Raw genomic sequence first — 24168 nt, 5'->3', positions numbered from 1 at the left:
ATAGAGTCCGCGGCAGAATCACTGCCCTGCATTATCATTTTAGAGCAATGTTTCCCAACCTTCTGTCAGCCAAAGCACACATTTCCATTAGGAAAAATCTAAATTGTTTTGTCAGGCATGCCCGCCAATCCTGCCTGATCGTATAACGGCCACAAGAGGGCGCCAATAACTGGTATCGGCAGCCTCCACAAAACCCTGAAACTTAGAAGTAAGCAATATTGTTAGTAAAAGAATGACTTTCAGTCCAATTACTGTATGTGAAATTTGTGACACGCTGCGGCACAAGGGATGGAAATCTTTGTTTTAGAGCGAAGCAAAATCATGACATACCAAATACGGCCCAATAGAAAGTAGTGCTCAATAAAGAGACAAATGTGAGATGAAGAGATTTTTATTCTGTTTTAGACATGAACACAATATTTTAAAAGTTTTAAAGAGCTTATGAAATACACTCTGAAGTTAAGAAACACTTGCAAACTAAAACACTGCAATGTTCACCGCCATTAAAAAAACCAAACCAAACCAAAAAAAATGTAGCTTGATGTTCAAAAGTATCGAGTTCTTGGGTTGGCTCTATTATTGATTTGCTTCACGAGCTCCTGTAGATGGCGAGCTTTCTTCCACTTATCAATATGTCTAACTCATAAAGGCAATTGTGGGATTCCGCAAAAGCGAAACGGGATCGATTGAGCGTCACAGCTACTACAGAGAAAAAGCCAGAATCCTTTAGTTGTTAAAAAAAAAAGGAAAAAAAAGATATATACTGGAAAGCAAACCAGGAGTAAAATCCAAAATGAATGACTCACCAACCAGCCAACATTTTGGCTGCCAAAGGCCGCTAAATACTTCCTGAAGCCACGCTGGGATGGATTGATCAAATGCTTATATTGCTTGGATTGCTTTTTCTCACACACTTTTTTTTGTGCATCCTGACTGTCCAGAAACAATCGATCTCATGGTCACACACTGATGTAAGATTTTGAAGGCTCTTGGCATGAAACTGAAGAGACATGATGAACCAATTTCACTTAAGCGCTAAACTAAAACAATTAAGGGGGGGGGGGCAAAAACAAATCTAGTGTAATATTTTCACGAGAATGATAAAAAAGGAATCTAGATTTCTTCTTTGAGATGGGAACTGTAAACGGAAAATGAAAATGAAACTAGGAAGGCATGGCCACAGAAGAGCATATTGTCACTTGGCCTACTCATTTATGAAACGTGGCCAACTAATTCAGGTTTGAATTAAAACAATCAAATGAAACTGTAAATCAACTTCTGAATGACATCTGAAGATAATGGATGAAAAAAAAAATAATAATAAAAAAAACTCAAGAGACCATGTTTAGCTACAGACGCACGAATTGTAACCGCGGTCCAACTAAAAGTGCGACTTGAGTTCTGCCCACAAAAATCCCTGTGCTCAGTGGGCCACTGATCCGATCGATCCTCCAAGCTCTCTTGGTAAAAAAAAACAATTAAAGATAATTTTTGCAGAAAATAAAAGACCTGACACTGTGCTTTTTTTTTCATCAGATAATATGGACTCAGTGGGTTTGGTATGGAAGAAGCCTGGATGTCTCTTGTGTGTATGGTACACCTCTTGTGTGCTTGATATGAAACTGTCACTTTCATTTGGGAATCAGGGGAATGGCGCTCAAGATAATTTCGATGTATTCTGGTCCCATTTCAATTGCAAAACCAAAAGCCTTCACGTGACCTGGCAAAGCGGAGTCAAGTCACTGCCTGAGCATCTTAGCAGACAGCGGACACCCCAGCCAACATTGACCCCAACCCGCCGACTTCACCTCATCAGACCCAACTACCATCCCGTGGGCCACACAACACAGGTGATGACTTGCTTGTCTCCTACCTGACGACCGACTGAGAAAATATACTGTTACACATTGTGCTTTGATTAATAGAACGGCACATTTTTTACATAAATACAAATCTCTGTCTTAGATAGAAGTACATTCACCGTTATTTCTCAGAGCAATTTACATTTTTATTTCTTTATTTTTTTTTTTACAAAATAGACTTCTCTAAATATAGTCAAGCTACTTTCCCCATTACTACGTCACATTAGCAATACTGAAGAGAGTAAGCGCCGACTTTATCTTTGCTGCGAGAATCTACGCGCGGACGTCACTCGACGATTCACAAGTATGGCTTTGCTCTAATCCTGGCTCCCACTCGAGTCCGGACTTTTTTCTTTTATATCTTTCATGGGATTAATATTTATTTCTTCATTATTGCCAATTTCTGAATTACTACTCATTGAATATTCCTGTTCGGGTGCAAAATTCTCCATTGTGGGACAAATAAAGGTTTTCTCATCTTATGTCAATATGCATTTCAATGATTTAAGCGCACTTTAAGGGGCGAATGATAATCAAAATTACACCTCTTGTTACGGTTAATAAGAGACTGGGGGCGAGGCTTAAACCCATCCTATAATATCTTCTCACGTTGTCGTCCCAACTCCAAGGCACTGCTTAAACTGTAAACATGGCAAGTTGATAAAAATAATCGCAGAAAACGCACATGCCAACAGTCCTGTGTGAAATGTAGGCCATGGCACACAACGATAAGTAAGAAACAATAATTAACTAATCGCTAAAAAGGGGAAAACAACTTTGATACACGATTGTACTTCAATGGCTTACATGCACACTCGAGTGTCTGCTCGAGCTATTGTCCATTTATATATATTTAATATATTCTAATCACTTTTGGCTTGACAATATATCAACATCTCTTCACCGTCATCACACAATGTGCCACAGCGCAACAACTCCATCCTTTTCAACACTCACAAATCCCCTGCTAATGTTTGTTGCAACTCTTTGCATTTATCAGACCAGAGAGCTTCATGTTGACCGAGCTAAAGCTGTCAAAAACCTCCTGCAGTGTTTCGATTGCAAACCAGTGTCACTATACACAAAATGGAGAAGACTGTTTAGTTTTCTAGGAGAGGGGGGTAAGAGTCTTCCCAACTTGACAAGATGGCTTCCTTTGGGCTGTATTCACCCCCCCCCCTCGTAGCAGTGTGTACAGTACCATGACCTTCAGCCATGTGTACATAAAGAAATCAACCGTCATGAGACACAGTCTCCGTTACGACTCTAAAAATACGCATTTCTATCAGGTCAGAACAAAATTAGCCGCGGTGCACTACTTCTCATAAACAGATCCACGCGATGGTATTTGAGAGTCGAGGAGATTGACTGCCTCTGAAGTGAAATCATCACACGGGCTTAACATGTTCAGCCACATATACGAACACACCCTCCTCAAACAAAGAGAGCACAACAACGGGATATATTGAAATCTAATTACAGTAGAGCAAAATCAAGAATACCAGTAATTCAGAATCACTACATATAAATATCAAATTTGTTGTAAATCTATGCAAAAATGCTGGGTACAAGTTGGAGGGGGCTGATTGGTCTGCCTCAACTGAAAGGGGGGAGGAAAGTGGGATGTTTCACAGTACTGTCAGTCACAGAGTACTGCACAGTTATGACAAATTTCTAAGTGAAGCATGAGCAAAAACACGACTCCCAGATCCGCTCTAATTTTGGATGAGCTGGCCCAAAAATGTCCCTTTTTGCACGAAGGCCTTTAAGCCTGCGTGAAATTCTCGCAAGCCCCGAAACGACTGGGAGACATAAGCCACAGCAGATGGGTGTGCCAGCATTTTCTGTGCCTGCATCGCGTCGTGCGGCATCACAATGAAGGGAGGCGAGGGCAGAAGACACCTGCGGGATGATCTGGTGGTGATTGGCGCTATTTACAGTCCAACTTTTAACAGACAGTGGTGGTAAATTATTTCTTCTGTCCCTAGAGAAACCATCTAGGAATGTACAGTACAGTACTTCACAATTATCAACTAAGCAGTTACGAATGTGCGTGGGTCCACCAACTCAGGGAAAGCAGGACAGGCGTATGGACAGCACAAACGAATAAACGCTATCAACAATCGGAGAGCAACGCTGACTCTCTGTCAGAAATTATTATTAATCGGGGCCATGAGGCTGATCTGAAAATGTTTAAAGACTGCTTATTTGAGTTTTTAAATCCGAGCATGTGTGCATTTTTTAAATCCACGTGTTTATCAGCGTTGATCAGTGTGTCTGCGAGTGTGCGTGTGTGTGTGTATACCACAGCGAAGGAGCATGCTCGCCCACGTGTGTGTGTGTGTCAGAGAATGTTGGATGCACTTCCACTTCCAAATCCTCCTGGCTCCATCGAGAGCAGAGCAGCTGTCCCTTCACCAGTTCATGATGCAGTTCCTGTTCAAGGTCATGAAGTACACCTGGCTGCTGCCGCCTGAACGCACTGAGGCGAAGAACACCTGAGGATGAAAGACAATCAAATTGTCTTCTTGGAAAGAGGCACACCCCTCCTGGACATGCTATCATAGCTAAATTAGATCAAGATCAATAGAAAAAAAATCCAACTGGTTAGAGTGCATATAGCTGATGAATCTTTTTAAATGCAGTAACAAATATTTGTATCTTGTTACATCCCGCCCCCCCTGCCACAGATTTTCAGTGTTCTTATTTCTTACCTTATCATTCCTCTCACAGAGAAACTTCAGCCTCTGAGCTCTCTTGTGCATGAAGACGCCGTCCAGGTGGCCCGTCTCCACAGAACGGATCTCAATGGCTTTTTCTCCCCATCCCATGATCTGATTGGAGCATATGTGAGCTGCAAAAAAAAAAATGACGTCACATAATTAACCAATTCAGTACCAGCCAATTCTGGACCAAGTCTGAAAAGACGTTTAAAAACGTCTTTGGGAGTGAATTAGTTAAGCCTTTCATGCACCAATAATGATAAAACGATAAGATGTCCACTGTGGTAACTTTTCGGTTCAAGCTGGTGAGTCAGTTTTCCCCCCTTAATCCCGTACCAACAGATGTGGGCATTTCTCCCCACTGCAGGACCACATCCTTGATGATGCGTCCGTAAGTGTTGACGTAGACGCCCTCATCCTCGTAGCACAGAAGCATCTCCATGCCGTCGGAACTGGGCAGGAACACGATTGCGTGCGGCGTCACGTGGCTCTGGATCTGTTTGGGAGCAAAGCGAATCCCCGAGTGGTTTTTCAAATCTCCCGCGCCGGCGCTCCTCGAAAGCCGAACAACTCACATGAACCGGGATGTAAATGTCGTAGTTGTTTCCAGAGTCCACGTCGATGGCGTGGAAGCCAGCACAGGAACCGTAGATGACCTTTAACCTCTGACCCTCCTCCACAGTCAGGTCCACAAGGACAGGCCGGTGTGGCAGGTCTGCAAATGACTGGTTAAGGGAAGGGAAGTCATTAAACGAGGAAAGGATAATCATCTTAAATATTTGGGTGATCCCATGCGACTGCTCATTATACCTTGAAGGCCATGAATTTGTGATAAGGCTTGGGTGCCCAAGCATACACTTCCACGGCATTCTTCAAAGCAATCACCAGGAACTTGATCCGCTCATATTTCACTAGAGGGGACAACCACGAGGACACGTGATAGCGCGTTCCCCCTCAATCAATAATTCACCCTGCCATTTGCATCCATGAGAATTTGTCACAAGCAATAAGAAGTCCGTCACTCACCGACTTTGTAGTGTACGCAGCCCTCCATCTCACCCACGGTGGTCCAGCCTTGCTTCTTTTCCACTTCAGGGTCATTATGGAGGATCTTATTCCTCAGCCAGGCCAGGTAGTAGACGCGCACCTTGTTTTTCTTGCCTTCGGCGGAACAGAAGAATTGTCGATTGTCACATTTTGGGGAAATTGTAATAAACAGTGTTGCTTTTTAATCACATCAAGGCAACTGTTAACTCATTCAGTACCAGCCAATTCTAGACCAAGTCTGAAAAGACGTTTAAAAACGTCATTGGGAGTGAATGAGTTAATGAAAAAAAATGGAGTTTACTGACCTGAAATGGTGATGAGCAGGTTAAGGCCCTCTAAAACATCCATCTGCTGGAACCTGCGCGAGTTGATGAGTGGATAAACTTTGCCCTGTCCACTGCGGTCGAGCAACTTCAAACCATTCTCCGTCCCCACCAACAAGTTCACCCCTAAAGCAACATAGTTGTCCAGTTGTAGTTAGCAACCATATGTCCTCTGGACGGTCAGAGTACAACGCTAACCGAATGCACGAGGAGCACTAATTGCTTGGACGGGAATTTTAAACACCACGTTTTAAAGTTACAAGATGACACCACTAAAACCAGGATGAAAATATCTTCGAAATTGTCGTGGAATTCCTCAATTTCAGATTGTTATCATTTACAGATACTGTATTTATCAGAACATGATAACACGTCATCAGGCATCACCGGGAGAGATGCTCCTTATGCTAAACCGCTTTTGGAAAAAAGTTCAAAGGAGCTTGAATAGATTTGAATAAAAATGCTTTGATAATGCAAGCAGATGCACGTTTGTTCTCCCATGGAGAGTTATTCGTGTCACAGAACCAGCAACCAGAGATCTCCAATTCATGTGATACATTTTAGTTTTGGTCGTATTTGTTCGTTTCTGAGCTCCTAAATTAGTCCGCTGATTTACACAAAACGTGGTGGATGGCTAAGGCACAGACAGCAAAGAAAGCGCTCATTTTGTGATTTGCCCCCCCCACTTACGTCTTTTAAATGGTGACCTTTTTTGACATTTTCTCTTCACTGTGAATAATTCATAACTGTACAAATGTCAATTTTTCAGGCATTTTTTGTATTTGGGAATCCTCCCCTTACCCCAAAGCGCTGCACACAAGATCTCAGAGTTGAACCTCTTCTTGTACTTTCGGATCTCAGGTGTGTCAGTAGGGGGGCGTGTGTTGGTGGGATTCACATTCACCATGGAACCTTTCCTCACCTCCATCTTCAGCTGTTCAAATCTTGAGCCTAAACACGATGGGGCGAATGACGAGCGTGTGATGAGATAAGAGAAGACTATTTGGCAAACAATGCTTGATTCCTAAATCATTGATATTGCACGACAATTGAAAGCATCCTGGATAAACACTGAAGAAACTTGTGACTCACTGGTAACAGAAATGTTATCCCCGGTACCTCCCGGTGTCTGGTACATTCCAAGATCCACAAAGGTGGTGAAGGAGGACTTGCCAGGTGCCTTTACTAAACATCTGGACTGATACTGGTGGGGAAGAAAGCAAAGATGATTGCTACAAAGTATTTGCACTTGCAATCTGTAAATTCAACGTCCAAGGATCAAAATGACGTTTTTCTTTGAGGAGCAAATTCGCCAGAACTGTGAATGTGCCACTCAGTGATTCAAATCACATTTAGCAGGTCTGTATTTTGCCAATAAACCTCAGCCCGGTCGCACTTTTGCATTTCAGGGGGTTCGTTTGAAGGGCAAAATACACATTCGACGTTGCAAACAGCCATGCTTTCGAAACCCCTTATTTCGAGCCTTGCGCATCCGATAAGAGGCGGAACGACATGCGGCGCTGTGCATCCACAAAGCAGAATAATAAATCAAGTCTTTATGTCTGATATACTTAGCATCACTCTTACATCATACACCGAGTCCTTCCCAGGCGAGGAGTGAGGAGCAGAGTCAGTGGGGGAGTGGGAGGGCTGCACCACATCTGGTAAGTTAGTGTATCCGTTGTGGCTGCGCTTCTCAGGGGTCTTTCAGATACAAAAACAACATTTTAAATGACACTTATACCATTTCTATGAATAGCAAGACACTTTCACCTTTCTCCTTTGCCAAGATAATCCACCCACCTCACAGGTTTGACATACACGATGCTACAATAAAAAAGGGGCGGCCTACACTAAAAGGCCACGCATGCCACAGATGTTCCCGAGTTTTGAGGGAGCGTGCAACTGGCACGCTGGCTGCAGTGAAGTCCACCAGAGCCTGTCGCCTCTGATTTGAATGTTCATTTCTCTGCCACAAACATTCTTTATGTGGTATTTGGATTTTTTTTATTTGTATGCATGGTAGAAAGGAATTTGCACGGGCAGCGCTAACTTTTTTGGTGGTAGAAGCATATTGCTCTCTCCTTTGCAAAACAAATACGAGCCAGATTCACATAGCATACGGTACATTTGTATGTTTTTATGTGCTATGTTTCCCCCCTGATATTTGTTCCGGTATATTAATTTGGGCAACCTTCTTAGCTTTGAGGTAGCTCACATGGTGGATGCTGTGCAATACATTTTATTTTGTTACAAGTGGCCATGGTTTCTGTTGACCCTATTCTGTATTAACTGGTTTTATATTTACATCAAATGCGAAGGTGATCATACGTCTTTTGCTAGCTAGAATAGTATTTGATGTGAATTCCAATGACCATTTCATTTAGCTGGCGGTGCATTTTCAGCTTCATTCCACATACAAATGGCTCACCCTTTGCACCAACATGGTCTGATCTCCGTAACCTCCAGCTTGCTCTCCTTCTGCCTCCTCGCCCTCGTCTTCATGAACCACCATGGTGTTGACTGAATCGGTGTCTGCGTCCCTGTGACTGGAATCAAATGGTTTAGTTTTTTCCCCCTCCATTCAGCCCAAGTTGCCAGTGTGATGACAATATTACCGATCCGTGGGACTTTCCTCCTCTTCTACTCCCTCTCCGTTTTCGCTCTCCTCACTACTCTCACTACTCTCCGAAGAGGAGGAGTAATCGTTGGCCTTGACCGGGGGCCTCGGCTGTTCCTCAGCACGCTCTTTGGCAAAGAGGCCGTGATCCTGCGATGTACATCATCGTTAATTTGTATGATACAAAACATGAGTAATATACAAATGCTAACATAAAATGAAGATCACCTGATGATATTTTATGATGACGTGCACAGCCTTTATTTCATTTTTTAAAACTGTTCAGAGTAAGAAGAGCCAAACGCATCAAAACTTCCTTTGTGTGTATGACCAAACATGCAACATAATCTTTGTAAATTTCCTCCAAGTGAATGCAGATGAATGAGCACAGGACACATCCATGCACACTCCGTACTGACCTCTCCTATTGCTCTCTTGTAACTCTACAATGGAGATAATGTCAACACGGATTTAGGAAGAGGGACCGCATGATGGGGAACAAGTCAAAAAGGAACGTTCAGGTTAGGAGAAAATATCCATGTAAAGGTTAATAATATGCAGGGCAAAGGTGATCAAACTGAAGACATGCGTCATATTATTTTGCTGGCGACCATGCCGCTATAATAGCACCCGCGTTAAAAGTAGTGGATCACTTACAGCAGGGCGCCCCGGGCGAGAAGAGGTGCGAGACTCCCCCGGCTTCTGACGACTATCATGAGATAAAACGGGTGACTCCATTTTGGAGGAACCTGAAAATAATAGCAGGTCATGTTAGTTATGACGAAATGACGTTTTGGATCAAACATCGAGCACAGATAATCTTTCAGAAACGAGGGACTCACTGAGGATGCGATGCCTCTCCAACGAGCCCGTCTGTGGCAGATTAGATATGATGCCAATACTGTCGGCTCTCTCCCAGCGATCGTTTCGGCTGAGATCTGGATTACTGCGCAGAGGACACCGTTAGTCTCCAATCACCAACCCCCCCCCCCCCCCCCCCCCCCCCCCCCCCACTAAAGTAATTCAAAACATTTTCCTGCGTGAATGCTGCGAGTGAGACAGAGCATAGCGACCACGTTGAGTATAAATGTTTCCAAACAAAAATGATTGGCTTTCTTTTTGTATGTACTGATTGCATACTATGTCAAAAAGTTGAATAAAATATCATTGCCTTAAGGGTAACACTTTTTAATCTTTGCAGTCTGATGCAGTCACTGGGCTACGTAAAATTTACCAACCGAGCTGAAACGACACTTTTTTTTTCTTTTATTGCATTTGAACCAACTAAGAATTTCCCATTCTCAGATGGTTAAAATGCTTGGAATTTAGTCAGAGGCGATCTGAACTACTGTTCTGCACCAAAAATATTCAGTTTGACAATTTGAATAAGTTGGAATGATTCATTCAAGTGTGAAAGGTACCTGGCTCTCACTGGATGCCTAATGCCGGAGGTCAGGTTGGTGTTGAGAGCTGTGGCAATGGATGCTGTTCTCTGGGGAATCTGAGAGTTGAGATTCCTTTAGTGCATTGCAAATTTATATTACAGAGATATAATTGATTTGACAGTCCCTTAACCAAAATACAACGCCGTATTACAGTCTTCTTTGTGATGTTGGGTCTTGGTAACTTTGCGAAATGGAGTCCACAGGGACTGGAGTCATTCCATCTCACCTTGGGTGGGAGTTCCACATCTGGCAAGCGGATCCAGGGCCCGCGGTCCTCTCTAATTTGGTGTGCCTGTGGTGCAGGGGTCTCAGACGTGGGGTCTGAGTTCTGACGCACAAGCTCTCTGGTGTGGATGGGTCGGGGAGTGGGGGCGAGGGAGGGGTCCTGGGTAGGGAATGCGGACATGGTCTTAGTAGGCTGGTCGCAGAGAGACTGGGAGCGTGGGACAGGGGCAGCATAAGGCTTTAGTGGAACCAAGTGAGCCATCTGGAACTTTAGGGTGGCAGGGGGAGCACAGGATGATGGCGCAGACCCAGAAATGAGCGCAATCCCAGTTAAAAGGCCAAGTATTAGAGGAAAGAAGGAAAAGGTCGGCGTTAAAAGGCAGCAGGTGAAGCGGTGCGGTGTCAAGTAGTTCCAGAAAAGATGAAGAAAGATGTTGTCTTAATGCCAGATTTGTAAGCGATTGCAATCACCAACCTTGCCCTGTCCTCCTTGAGGTTCAACAGGTCTCTGCATCGGGGGGGTCTGAGCAGACTGGGCCCCGGCGGACTGACTGATTGAGTCTGAGCGTGACTGGATGGCGGTGTCAGAGACAGTGGTACAAATCTTTGGAGAGCCCTGTCTGTTGAGCTTACTTCGCTCCTCCACCTGGTGTAAAAAATGAGAGCGAAGGGTGAGGTCAGCGTTATACGGCGGGTTTGGGGCATATGTCCTTTGAGTGGTTCTACCTCACGGGCCCACGTGGGTTTGTTGTTGGGCTCCAGGTTCTTGTTATAGTGGTAGAGTTGGGGCTTCTTTTCCTGTTGCTGTTGCTGCAGAGACACCAAGTAAGCGTGCTCCTGTTGAAGCTGCCTCTGCAGCCGCTCGGACTGACGCTGCTCCTCCAGCTGCTTACGCTTATACTCCTAAGCAAAGAAACACACTGTTGGTCAGCATGCGGACGAGACCGCTAAGCAAAGAAGCAGCAGCAGCAGCAACTCATTTCACTGACTGGAAGAGGTTTCACATTTTTAGCTACCCATACCCCGACTTTTATTTTAGCATCCAGTATGTATGCTGGTATCTTCTGGTAGGCGACGAAAAAAACAAACAATTTATTTGGCTTCACATTTCAAGTGATACAATAAACAGAGTGCAACTGCGAGTCAGTGAACTTTTTTTTTTTTTTTTTAATTATGAGTTATAAGCCAACGTGCGTCACGAGATGTTTGATGCTCGTTTCTGCAAGACAAGAAATGCTGAAGGAATGAAAATAAATTCACCAAGGAGGCACTTGCCAAGTATCCTCACATTGATAGTCATCGTGAATATATGAACACTTGGAAGACTGGTTAGAATAATTTAAGTTTAGATATTTTAACAATCTGCAAAACGGCCTTCTTGGTATTTGATTGTGTGAGAACACAACATAGGATTAAAACTCGACTGCCTCATATGGTCCTAGTACATTGTGAGAAAGCAGTAATTTGACAGGCATGTACCGGTAATTTCAATTCAAGAGCTGAAGGAAAATTCAGCATACAACATTAATATTCAGACACTACACCAAGTGGTGCTTATTTAACGATCTTTATAATTGTACGTAAGCAAGTGTAAGCTTTTATGTAGGGTCTTATTAGGAGCGATGTGAACCTACCGAGGTTTCCAAGTGAGCGTGTCATCTATTTGTGACATTGAAAAGTATCAGTGGGTAGGGACCCAAACATGTTAACCCAATAGTGAGGGCTATTTACCATAAGCAGTGCCTGCTCCTGAAGCAGCTGCTGTTGAAGGATTTCTAGCTGCCGCTGCTCTTCTTCTAATTTATGTCTTATAAACTCCTGAGGAGGGGATGAGAGGCCGGGGGGGGGGGGGGGGGGGGGACAGGAATAAAGGTGTGAAAGGAGAAATCAAATATATGAGAGGAGGGGGAGAGGACGCAATCATAGAAGAGTTATGTAATACAGTAAACTGCAGGAACCACAAGGTGCACTAGCAAAAGTCAACAATTTTAACAAATACAAAATGAGCACGATTATTGTTTGGGAATTCAATCAAGAAAAATCAAAGGAAGCATTCAATATGTGATCAGCGTCGAGAGAACTTGATCAATGTCAGTCACACATGAACATAAAATAAGCGTGCCATGCTTGTGATTGTGATTTGATACCAGACAATTTCAGACAGGAAACGGAAAAAAAAAGAAACACAGAGAGCTCACCCACAGCAAACTCATCTCTGAATAAATACACTAATTTGAAGCCTTGCTGCTATGGCAACCTACTCATGGAATTTCACCACTTGCAGAGTGTTGCTGTTGGACACGCCCACACTTGGCCCCGATTGGCCGACTGTGGCGGTTGTCCCCCGTGGTTGGTTACCTGCTCTCTTTCAGCCAACCTTCTATCTTCCTCCCGTCTCATATCGTCGAGTCTCCGATGGGGACCTTTTTCTTGCTGCCTCACCATCTCTCTCTCCTTTCTCTGTTGCTGGGAGAGACAGGGGTGACAAGAAAAAGGGGCAACGTTTGCACGGGAGAATTTATAACGGGTAGCTTGCTTATGAGTAAACCCGCCTACATTTTGGCGCAGAGTAGGGGAAGGCACTAAAGGGAACGTAAAACAGAATACAGTCCACTATTCCGATGCAGATAGAACAAGCAAGGACATACACAGCATTTATCATCTTAGAAACCTGAAAAACGATTTATTTTTAACTTGAGGGAAATTAAATGCAGCCAAATTTATTGCTGGCAATTGAATATGAACCCAGTAGCCAGAATCTTTAGAGGTTCATAGAATGAGTCTCCCCCTACAGAATTGCTTTTACCAGTCCTCCTAATATGTTCATTTATAACGTGGTCAAATCCTGTTGGTGACAGTTACCAAATTTAAGAATGAGGAAGTCCCTTTCAAATTTCAGTAACTAAAAGTGTGATACCAATACCACTTGGTGTAAGCAGGCTCCCTCTAATGGTATGTGAAAGAATTACTGCCTAAGTACTGTTCAGTTGTATTGAACTTTGAAGTCAGTACATTTACATTTTCTCCTTAAGAAGTGTTTCTGTCTTTAAAAAATGTCGGTAACAAATGTTTATTTTTATTTATAATCAATTTTCATCGATTTAAGTGCAGTGCTCATTATCAAACTGCATAATGATAGTGGCATAACATTTGCATCCCAGTTGTTAGCAATGTTAGCATTTAGCAGACTTTCATTAGACACACTTGATGCTTTGTTATGAGGGGCGTGGTCCCAGACCTGCTCTACGATATGACAGTGTCTTCAAATAACCACTGCTGGGAATTGGCGCGATGTCAATCAAACTGACTTGACATTACCTCTTCCAGTCGTCGACGCTGCTCTTTTTGTTCCTCAATGCGTTTCTGTCTGTCATGCAGCAGTTGCCTCTTGTGCTCCTCGGGGTCTCTGCGCTGAGCGGCCAACTGGGCCTGCTGCCTCTTGTGAGCCTCCGACCGCTCCTTGTTCTCCTGTTGGAGACGCTGGAAGTCCCGACGCAGGGTGGACTCTCCCGGCACATTGAGGATTGAGCTGGTGATCGAGTATGAATGCGTGAATGAGACAATTTTAGTTTTTTTTTTTTTTTTTTTTTTTGCAGGGATGGAATAATATTGAACCAAGATGGATCGAACGTTCTTATGCGAGTGATCTTGCATAAGAACAATGTTCAGCAATTCTTCAAATGCCCACACCAAAATCACACAGCATACCTTGACTCTCTGTCGTCGCTTCGATTTTCATCATCTTCATCACTACCGCTGTACTCGTACTCTGTCTCCTCTGTGATGAAAATGAGGAAAAGGGTCAATGAAGCAAGACTGTCACTATGACGGTCAGGTCACCTCAGCGGTTCCCCATTTTATCAACTGACCTTTCTCTCCCCTTTTTTTGCGCGTACGGTCAATGTGGTCCTTCAGTTGAATCCGGACCTGGCGCTCAGTAGGTTGGTCCCTGATGAAGGTGTGCTTGAGCAGCTGCTCCGTGGATGGTCGGCTGGGATACGTCTTCACAAGGCAGGCCTCAATAAAGTCGATAAATTTCTTGGACCTGGGAGAAAGGGGGAGTTTGTGAGAGCTAAGAGGTTTGGATCCATTGCCAGCTGCCTAGTTCATGCCCAGAGCACAAATGCACCAATCATCTAGCATAGTAAATCTTGTTAATGTGGTACTTTTGGAGAGGGGCTTGTAATCAAAACAAGATTAAAATAAATAAATAAATAAAAAGCTTAATAAAAATGTGTTAAATTTAGACCATGCAGGATGTTTGGTTTTTTTAAGGCAGAAACATTCCAGATTGATTAGCATGAAGCAACAAGGCATTTTGCACTTATATACCTACCATTTAAAAAAAAAATGAAGCTCACCAAATTATTACATACCATACTATAAATTTTGCTCTTAATAATCAATCAGTATTTTTTTAATGTACAGTATATTTAAAAAAAATCAGAGGATAGTGTTTCCTTGATACCGATTTCTAGACAACTTTTTTTTCATTTTCCCAGGTGTCTGGTACAATATGCTGACTTAAAAATGGAAACGAGCATTTCACTCACCACTTTTTTGATTTAAGTTTAGGAGGGGGATTCCTGGGAATCAGGAAGAGCGCTCTCATTGGATGCATGTCACACAGTGCTACAGGAAACAAACGACAACATTTAGTTGGGATCTACTATTACATAACCCCCAAACCATCATCAATTATCCAAAAATCATTTGATTTGCCATGCTAGACAATGTCACATTTTCCAGCGTACAGCGACTTAAAAAAATAATACCAGCAATCAATGCAACGAGTCTTTGTATCCTCAAACATAGACACAGCTGGCGTTCTCCAATCTTTCCCAAAGCCTCGGGCTTATTGTTATACTGGAATCTAAGAGCAAGGGCCATGAGTCATGTTGTTCCCAGCGTAGGTAGGTTGCTAAACCTGACTGGTTAGCTTTTGAGTTTCACCGTACTGAATGTAGACGCTATTGTGAGGCTGCCTTTTGGAAAAACACTTGCTGCAAGATGGCAAGAGCTCAACACGAAAGGAAGCTTTCAATTACGTAATTAAATGGGCCACATCAAAGCTCGGGGATGTGGGCTGCTAATACTGTAGTACACAGGACTGGGTTTAAGCACAATAAGCGCTGATGTCAGATGACACGCCGTTTTTGTTATACTGTGTATTTAAATATTTGAGATTCCATACACCCGACAAAGTACTTGAAGACAACCGTATGGACAGCGAGAGGCAGTACAAGATTCTTACATGATAAAATTCCCACAAACCAATTAAAAATTGGACAGTAGTTTGTGCAAGATACATGCCTTTGTGCACAAAGAGAAAGGCGACGTCTTTTCGCCCTTCATCGCTGTGCCCTTGAAAGCTACGGCTTTGGAAACAATTTCAACTCTTACCGTGAACACGGTTGGACATGAACAAATTTGAACCGAATCTGTGATTAATTGTACAAGTAAGCACTCCCCGCAAAGCAGACCGGATAGATCTGTGCAATTAGCCTCCACAGGCGCCGTGCCAGCTCACGACTGCACTTGCTTGATTACGGTGAGTCAGCTGTCCATCTGAAGACCAACAAAACTGCATATGCAAGACTCATTCATGGAGAGCTTCCAGAGTGAGCTGACGGATCTCCTCGTGATTCAACCACATAGGTGAAGTGTGAATGCGCGCCAATTAATCAATGACTTTGACTTACGTGGGGCTCCTTCGGCCATTTCAATGGCGGTGATTCCCAAGGACCAGATATCACTCTGGAAAAGAACCAGGATGACACTTCAGCCTGTGGCTTTCAAATCCTCATACAAACGCGCGCGCACACACTACAGAGCTGTTGTTACCCTGTAGTCGTAAGTCGAGTCGGGGTTCTCATCGCAGGCAATGACTTCCGGCGCCATCCAGTAAGGCGTACCAATGAAGGTGTTTCGACGCCCCACAGTCCTGTCCAACTGAGCACTAACTCCAAAATCAACTGGACACAGGAGGTGAGACATATTGAGCATATACGCCGTTCAGTTGCAAATGATTAAGCAGTGCTGTTTTTCTTCATTTTTCCGAATGAGCCAATACAATTTTCAGTCACTAGATATTTTTGATCATTCACAAATATATTTATTGACTTCGAGAATACAGGGGCATTTTATTATGAATGATGAAATGGAGAAGATCATTTTGAAAGATTTCAGGTACCCGAAAGGGGCCTACCACTCCACGTTACAAGATTATGTATTGAAAAATGGATTACTGTCCTTGACAATGTTGACGGCTAAACAAACATGCTGGTTGTTTGGTTTTCTCGAAAGTGATGGTTTTGGAAATGCGAGGTTTGGACCCAAAGCTAGAAATATGCAAAAACTTTCACAGAAAAAAAAATATCCCATTCTTTTTTTAAACTGAAATCATTATTTGGGAGATGCTGAATACATCGGCGAAGCACTTTCAAGCGTACCAAGTTTCACCTCTGCGTTCTCTGTGAGAAGAACATTCTGGCCCTTGATATCTCGGTGGATGACTTTATGGGCGTGAAGGTGGGAAAGGCCCTGGACACAGAGAAATAAATAGGACAAAATATTGGCACAACCAAGTGATGCATTTAAACACTTCAAAATTCTACTGCTTTTTTTTTTTTAATCCTTATACGCCAAGCAGTTTATTTGCATTTATAGTGATGGTAATTGGCAATTTTTTTCTGCAACTATAAGGACATTCATTCATTCTCCAAAATGCTTATCCTTAATTACCGTATTTTCCACACTATAAGGCGCACCTTCAGTGAATGGCCTATTTTAAAGCTGTTTTCATATATACGGCGCACCGCATTATAAGGCGCATATAAACTACAATTGTGGTTGCGTTATGCCTCCATTAAATGGAGCTGCGCTAAAGGGAATACAATACAATACCGCTTTATTTATATAGAGCTTTCACAACCGCTGTAGCTGTAAACAAAGTGCTTGAGAGAAAATTTAGAATACTACATCCAAGAAATCTGAATATTGATCCATACATAAGACGCACTGGATTATAAGCCTCACCGTCGCCTTTTGAGAAAATTTAATGCTTTTAGGTGTGCCTTATAGAGTGGAAAATACAGTATATTACAATGGTAAAATGTTGACAGCTCACTAAAAATGAAGTCTGCAAAACTATTTTTAAATTAAAAAAAAATCACTTCGTGATGCTGGATGGAAGACAAATAGTGACAGGTGGCCGAATAAAGTTGTTACGCCTTGTATACGTGAGTGTGTGTATATTAAACAATATTTCATTGCAAGTCGGTCTGTGATTCCCACTCCAAGAGATAAAGCAGTCAAACGATGGTGCAGAGTGTAGCCACCTGCTTGCGGCGGCTCGACTGGCGTGATCGTTATTTCTCACCCTTAGGATTTCCCTGCAGATGTACGCTATCCAGTCCTCCTTCAGAGAGCTGCCCTTTGTGTTTTTCACCAAATCAGTCACCGAGCCGGCCCCGCAGAACTCCATCACCAACTGTTGATATACACAAACATTATTTAGCGCGCGCCAATCACAACCTCGTGCAAATAATAAACAACAGACCCAAAGCTGGTCATCGTGTCCTGGTGGGCTCTTCTTGACGAAGGCACCGTAATATGTGGCAATGTTGCGGTGGTGACTGTATTTTTTCAGCATGTTGATTTCAGCTTTGATCTCCTCCTCTTCCTCTTCTGTAACATCCATCACCTTGATGGCCGCGAGCTGGCCCGTCTTAACATGGCGGCCCTGATTTGTACGACACAGTGAGATATTACATTTCAAACATTGCATTTTCTTCCCCAAGACATAGCCAATTAAGTGTAAATAATCACCGTGGAAATAATTCTGCTTTATCAGCAGCGGTGTCATCGCTCACTGCCAAAGCCAATTTTACATTTCACAATGAGGGGCTTACATTTTACAGACGCAGAATACAAGAAACTGAAACTCAAACATTCATGCATGCTGGGAGCCAGAATGGGAATTGATTTCTCAAACGTTCACCATGTGTGACACTTTTTCCCCAACACCATGAACTTGATTTATTGTGCTCATCACCTCTCACAAAAAATGTTTCTACATGAACCCTCACCTTGTATACCTGCCCATATGTCCCATTGCCGACCACCTCAACCAGCTCGAAAATTCCTGCAGGATCCTGTGGAATGCACAAAAACATTCACAGGTCACACAGCTTGCAGAAATATTAAGACACAGAGACATGTTTGGAGTGACATCAGCGCAAACAAATTCAAATTTGTTGCATGTAAGATTTGTCGACAATGTTGTGACATCATTATAGCATCAGATACAGGAGTCACTGATTGGATGTGTTTCAATCATGACTGCGAAATATGGCCTCACTCTTGTGAGCACAAAGCAGCACCTGCACAAAAACACGACGGAACCATTCCAGTCACAAATTCAAACCAGCTCTCCACAATTCTATTGATCAACGAGAATACATAATTCCTTTATTATTACTTTGCATTTAATTTTAGTGTGGCTGTTTCATTAAATGTGGCATCCTATGGAATATTTGATTTATAATTGCTTGTATACATCGAGTTGGGTCTCCGGAGTGCTTTCCTAATCATTGGCTGTGAAATTAAACAACCAAGAACATCTTTTGTCATCTGCCTATTTCCGAAAATGAGTCGGCGAGCGATATAGAATGTTTTGAATTGTCTGTATTATGTAAAGGGTTGGGGTTAAAATGGCCAATGGGAAAATAACTTTGCACAAGCTCCATTCATTTAAATTGTGGATGCAGAAGCATGAAAGTCCCTTTCTCTGAAGGGAATCCCAGAGTCTCGAGATGTCCCCAATTATAAAAGGTTGCTACATTTGTTGCTTGTCGCTTAAAGGGGTGATTCAAGTCAATACCAGAGTGGATGTTAGATGCGATTAAACTTTTCATGGTTTGTTATGCTTGGTTGGTCAGACAAATTTTAAAACATCAAGCAAGACATTTTAAATTGTGAACAAACGTGTAATTTGTCTTCTTCAAAATGAAATAAAAATGATTCGTCCACAGTATTGTAGAGCATACCGTGAGGTTTGTACCTTCGATGTGACAAAACAGCAACTTGTTTGTGTATTTTTATTTATTTATTTTTTTAAGAAAGTGACTATTTCAATTTTTCAAATAATCTATCACGGTCAGCCATTATAGAAACGATTCACCACCTGTGGAATATTTTTCGCTACTTTTAATCAGATGACAGTTTACATCACAACGTCTTTAGCCGAACAAGTTGAGATTCACTTCTAACCGAAAAGCAAATGTTTCTCCCTTTGATCGCAAAAAGCCTGATCGGCATTAGCAATTGGCCAAACTGTTAATTTGTACATCAGTAACGGTCTTGAAATTCACAGCGCATTTCATTTACATCAAAATCGTTTGATCGCAATTTCCTTGCCAACCCACTGACAAACTCGATCGCTTCACACAAGCTTTAAATAGCGGGCAACACTATGGATGCTGAGAAGGACGCAGCCTTTGGTGATTTTGTTGATTGGTTCATTTAAAGTTTCACTGACAACAAATTTACGCGCCACAAATTAGTATCCCATTCCAATGCGCAACTCTCTCCCGAGGGAGACGGAGGAGAAGTGACAAGCAGATTCACTTTTATGTTATTTCAATATGGCGTGAAGATGTGTGGGTGGTGAGACTGCTGCTTTGGGTTTAAAACGTAATGCATGACCCTTCCGGCTTTCATGCGTTTCCAATGGCGGTGTTTCTGCTACCAACAACACAGAGAGATATTTCTCCTGAGAGAGGAAACAGTCCTGGGAAAAATAAGATGCATATTTGATAGATAGCAGGATATATAACTCCAACAAACATTCCTGACTGATGATAGTATGGTAGGTACAATGCCGACTGAAGAAGTGGAACCATACTAGGTAGAGGAGAGAGACACATAGAGGAATAGAGGAAAATAATGCAATGACTGTGTGGGTGGGCGAAGGCAGAGGCGCCAGTCACCCACGTCCAGCACAGAGAGTAGGATGAGAGGAATGGAGTGATAGAAGAGGAGGGGTACAGTTCTGCTCAAGGAGCAGCGCTGGAAGCACAGACACTGCCAAACAAATGGTAGGCAATGACTGCAAAAATGCAGGGAAGCGTTAAATCCGATGGCTCTCCGAAGGTGCGAGCTACAAGTCTGCTGACTCAAATCATGACAAACGACATCACTCGTCGCGATGTTGAACATGCAGTCATATTCAGGGGCGGAGCCGGAATGGATTCAGTGGGGTCGCCGGGGCGATAACATCTCAATGAAAAGAGGCCGGTCATGTGTGCACACACACATTCTTTGCCATAAGATCCACAGTCAAGGTTTCATGAAATAAAATGCACACATATCCAGAACAATGGTCATCACACTCATAATCAAGCAGGATGAAGTCTCAGTAAATAGTAACGTTTTGCTGAGCTTAATGTGCTCATAATGACATTTTCGTGGCTTTTGTATACTCTCATTGTCTCTTTCGATTTCATGCAGTGATTCGCTAGCTAACAGCCAGAGCTCACTGACCGCTCGCACCATTTTGCATACTGCAATTAAAAAAGTTACACAAAATTAGGTCAGATTATTCATTTCCCCCTCGCATTTCCCACTTCAAGAAGTATTACGAACCTGAGTAGGTATTTCACATAGTCACATGTATAACATGTTAACATGCTGGATGTTGTGGCAGCATATTTTGGCCAGCATGTGAAAAAGAACAAAATAAATATTTTTAATTTAGGAGGCACTGTTGCTCCTTCTGTAGTGTGCTTCCCAAAAAATATTGTGGCTGACCCAAATCACAAATGTGCAGCTTCACACTAACTGTAACAGATGCAGCATATCCTTTGAGACAGCCGCCAACAACCAGTACAGAACGGAGAAAAACTGATTTCATTTGCGAAAGCTTTGATTGGAGTACAAGGATCAGTGGTGACTGGAATAGAGACGCAAATGTGCTGTTAAAAACAAATGCTGAATCAAAATGTTCTGATTCCAGTCAGAACGGGTTAAGCCAAAACAATAAGGCTAACTGGTGCGTAGTTTACAGTGTTATTTGTCTCTGAGTTGCTACGACTGGCAGTGCATGCCATGTGTAAAAGTGCACTGGAGCATTAAATTCAACTGTTAAGCAGTCAGTCGATAAAGTTCAGCAAGTTAGTGTATCAACACTTTTGTTCACTCGCTGATGGCATCTGACCCTGTCCAAGCAAGGAAGACAAATTACGAATATACCCAGGTTAGATTAATGCTCGCTCGCACCTGGTAGAATGCAAGCGGATGGATTTGGTCCAAAAGAAGACCATGAGTTATACCGTAGGCCTGTGTATCAAGGATCCTGGAGGCTGAAATAAGTTATTTTAAACTAAATAGGAAAACATTTCCATGGGTTGACATGGCTGTGTTTGCGTGTCAGTACACACTCTCATATATTTTTAAAAAATTAATAAAGGGCTTTGGATATTAATAAAGGGCTTTGGATAGCAGAGCTCAGATAAAGCCGATGTATTTTTCAGCCAAAGAAAAGTTAGAAACCCATTCAAGTTGAATTGGGACTCGCTGATTAAACAGTAAACGAATAACGAAGGTGGATTTTGGGTCTGAGCTCTAATACCATTCATTTAATCATTTAAAATAATGAGTTGTAATGGAAATTTGAGAAAGCAGAGAACAAGACACTGTAGCTAATAGTGTGCACTGATAATTTGAATACTATAAGAAAGCCTTTATTAGTCTCGCAATGGAGAAATTCCAGATTCACAGCAGCAAAGTTATGAAAGGAAGAAGTAGAAGTGTGTCATGACTATTATGCTGGTTATTACATTACAGTAAAGCACAATACTGAAATCCCCAGATACAATGCAAATATGCCCACTTGAGAATTACATCACAGCAACCTAATTGCATGTGGAATAAACTGTCAAGTAATTGCTGTCTTTGGCATGCAAATATGAGCATCAGCTACCATAATCAACTGCGAAATGGCTAAGTGATTGTGCCTTTCAAAACAAAGCCTTTTTTTTGCAGAATGACAACGTGAAATGCAATGTGTGGCAATGCATGATTCTCTCAGCATGGGACTGATATAGTTCGTTCTGATGATACCAATGCTTGCAAGACTTCAGTTTTTTTTTTAAAGTTGACACTAATGTGATTCAAATCAATCTGACGCTGACTAGTCGTTGATGTCTTTGGTATTTTTTTCACTACAAGCAACAACAACCCTCCTGGAACACTCTGCAACATACCTATGCAAAAATTATTTAAGTATGTATACTATTCTTGACATTTTTGTTTGCTGGTGCGCTGCGATATTTTTTTTCTAATGTAAAATGTGTACTTTGTCGCAATAAAAGTTGTAAACACTAGTTTACAGAGCATACGTAATCTGCATGCCTTGAGTCAATAGTTTTAGGCAACGCTGCAGTCGCCTGTTGCAACTAAAAAGCACCAGGCCAGACATAGGGTGATGCTAGCCTCAACTTTGATGCGTAGGTGTGTATGGGTCGCGCTTGTGCCATAAATCAGCAGTTCCTTACACACTTGAACGTTGTGCTCTGCAATGACCTCGATCGTGGATATAGTGCAGCAGGAGTCTATAAACGCTAACAGTCCAGTACTGGTGTACTCACCCTCAGAGCTGCCAGGTCGATGTCATCCAGACTTCGCGTGGGGGCGTTTTCAGACATGGCTGGCCAAACTTGCAACGTTAGCTTGACAAGTTAGCCAGATTTTTCCCAAGGAGCACTTTGAGGGTGTGGAGATGGCACCTTTGGTGATGTTAAATGTCCGCAATCGGCAGTCCAGTTTGCTGAAATCGTTGCAGCGCTCAAAGGATCAAACACATCGCAGTTTAGAGCACGCAGCTGGCTAGCTCGAGGCAACTCTCGGCGACACCTCGGAACGTCGTCTTGTCAAATAAAATAATAGTTCACGTCGAGCTAAGCCACGGCCAACGTAACGACATATATTTCAACAAACTTTTACTGTAAAACGGCCATAGGCGCTCTTCGAAGAACGACCAGCTTTTCCAAGCAGTGCACCCCCACTGTCGAACACCTTGCTGCGTTCATTTTATCAAAACGTCTTCGATTCTTACTGACATATCGGGAGGGTTGTCATGGGAGGCATTTCGCGGGTAGAGGAAAAAATGGCACCACTGTATTGTACTTGATGACGAAGTATAACGAAAAATAAAAAGGCAAAATACGCAGCGTTTTTATTTTACGAACGCAACGATGTGATGGCGCCCGAGTCCGTCAGCACCGCACCACAACCGCCTATCAAATTGTCAGCATTACCCTTAAGTAAAAATCCCCGAGGGTATTGTTGCAAATGTCTCTCAATGCGTTTGCGGTTGTTAAACTTCCGAAATATCCCAAAATTGTCGCTCCGAGGAGACAGGTGGGTGCGATCAAATATTTGACTTTAGCTAATGCGGCTAAGACAGCAGGCTAAACAGTCTTTTCTGTAATAAACTTTCCTTCTTTCATTTTCTGTGTTGACAGTCGCGCCCAGCGATGCCAACCTTTCCGGAAAAACAGACTAGCAGGCGGGCGGTGTGTTCTGGACCAGCCCCCGCAACACTCAATCTAGACCGGGCCCTCGACTCTTTAAAGTTGCGCGTCGCCTTCGTCTCCACCATCCAGACTGGACCACTCGGTACTGCCAAATCCAACACTGCGGTATTTCGTACGCAGCCTCAAAACACCGTCTGACGGGCAAACTTATTATTTCGCCATGTTTCGCTTCCAAGCGCCTCCTCCCACGCCGAGTCTCGGTACGTACAGTTCAGCCTGGGCATTTGTGAGATTGTGTCGATGATTGGCTGAGGACGAAACTCTTCAAGTGTTTGCGTCTCTGTGGGTGGCTACGGTAAGCTACCAGGAACAAACGAGCGCAATG

The 24168-nt window shown here is 42.9% G+C and overlaps 1 protein-coding gene across 5 annotated transcripts; it reads right to left on the bottom strand.

The window, feature by feature from the left end:
- Positions 1 to 375: 375 nt before the first annotated feature.
- On the bottom strand, positions 376 to 24098 carry mink1 (misshapen-like kinase 1). 5 transcript variants are annotated; one of them, XM_086131257.1, is made up of 32 exons: positions 22896 to 24098; positions 18336 to 18401; positions 17807 to 17989; positions 17627 to 17737; positions 16698 to 16788; positions 16090 to 16220; positions 15948 to 16002; positions 14799 to 14877; positions 14115 to 14290; positions 13954 to 14023; positions 13564 to 13774; positions 12604 to 12711; positions 11977 to 12063; positions 10972 to 11148; positions 10721 to 10891; positions 10247 to 10513; positions 9997 to 10076; positions 9418 to 9521; positions 9233 to 9324; positions 8995 to 9018; positions 8574 to 8725; positions 8387 to 8504; positions 7543 to 7659; positions 7048 to 7159; positions 6757 to 6906; positions 5938 to 6081; positions 5612 to 5746; positions 5396 to 5496; positions 5161 to 5310; positions 4922 to 5081; positions 4577 to 4716; positions 376 to 4360 (listed from the first exon to the last, which is right to left on the bottom strand). In XM_086131257.1, the coding sequence occupies exons 1-32, from the start codon at positions 22950 to 22952 to the stop codon at positions 4277 to 4279; spliced, it is 3903 nt and encodes a 1300-aa protein (XP_085987383.1). In that variant the 5' UTR covers positions 22953 to 24098; the 3' UTR covers positions 376 to 4276. The 5 variants fall into 5 exon arrangements, with proteins under 5 accessions (XP_085987383.1, XP_085987384.1, XP_085987386.1 ...); XM_086131258.1 differs by having other exon boundaries at positions 12604 to 12705; XM_086131260.1 differs by having other exon boundaries at positions 10247 to 10405; positions 22896 to 24097.
- Positions 24099 to 24168: the final 70 nt, after the last annotated feature.

The sequence above is a fragment of the Hippocampus guttulatus genome, chromosome 15 (genome assembly GCF_054856545.1).
Source record: "Hippocampus guttulatus isolate MCC_2025c chromosome 15, RoL_Hgut_1.0, whole genome shotgun sequence".
NCBI lineage: Eukaryota > Metazoa > Chordata > Actinopteri > Syngnathiformes > Syngnathidae > Hippocampus > Hippocampus guttulatus.
Note: the sequence above shows the minus strand (reverse complement) of the source record. Positions and strands in the feature narration are given on the sequence as shown.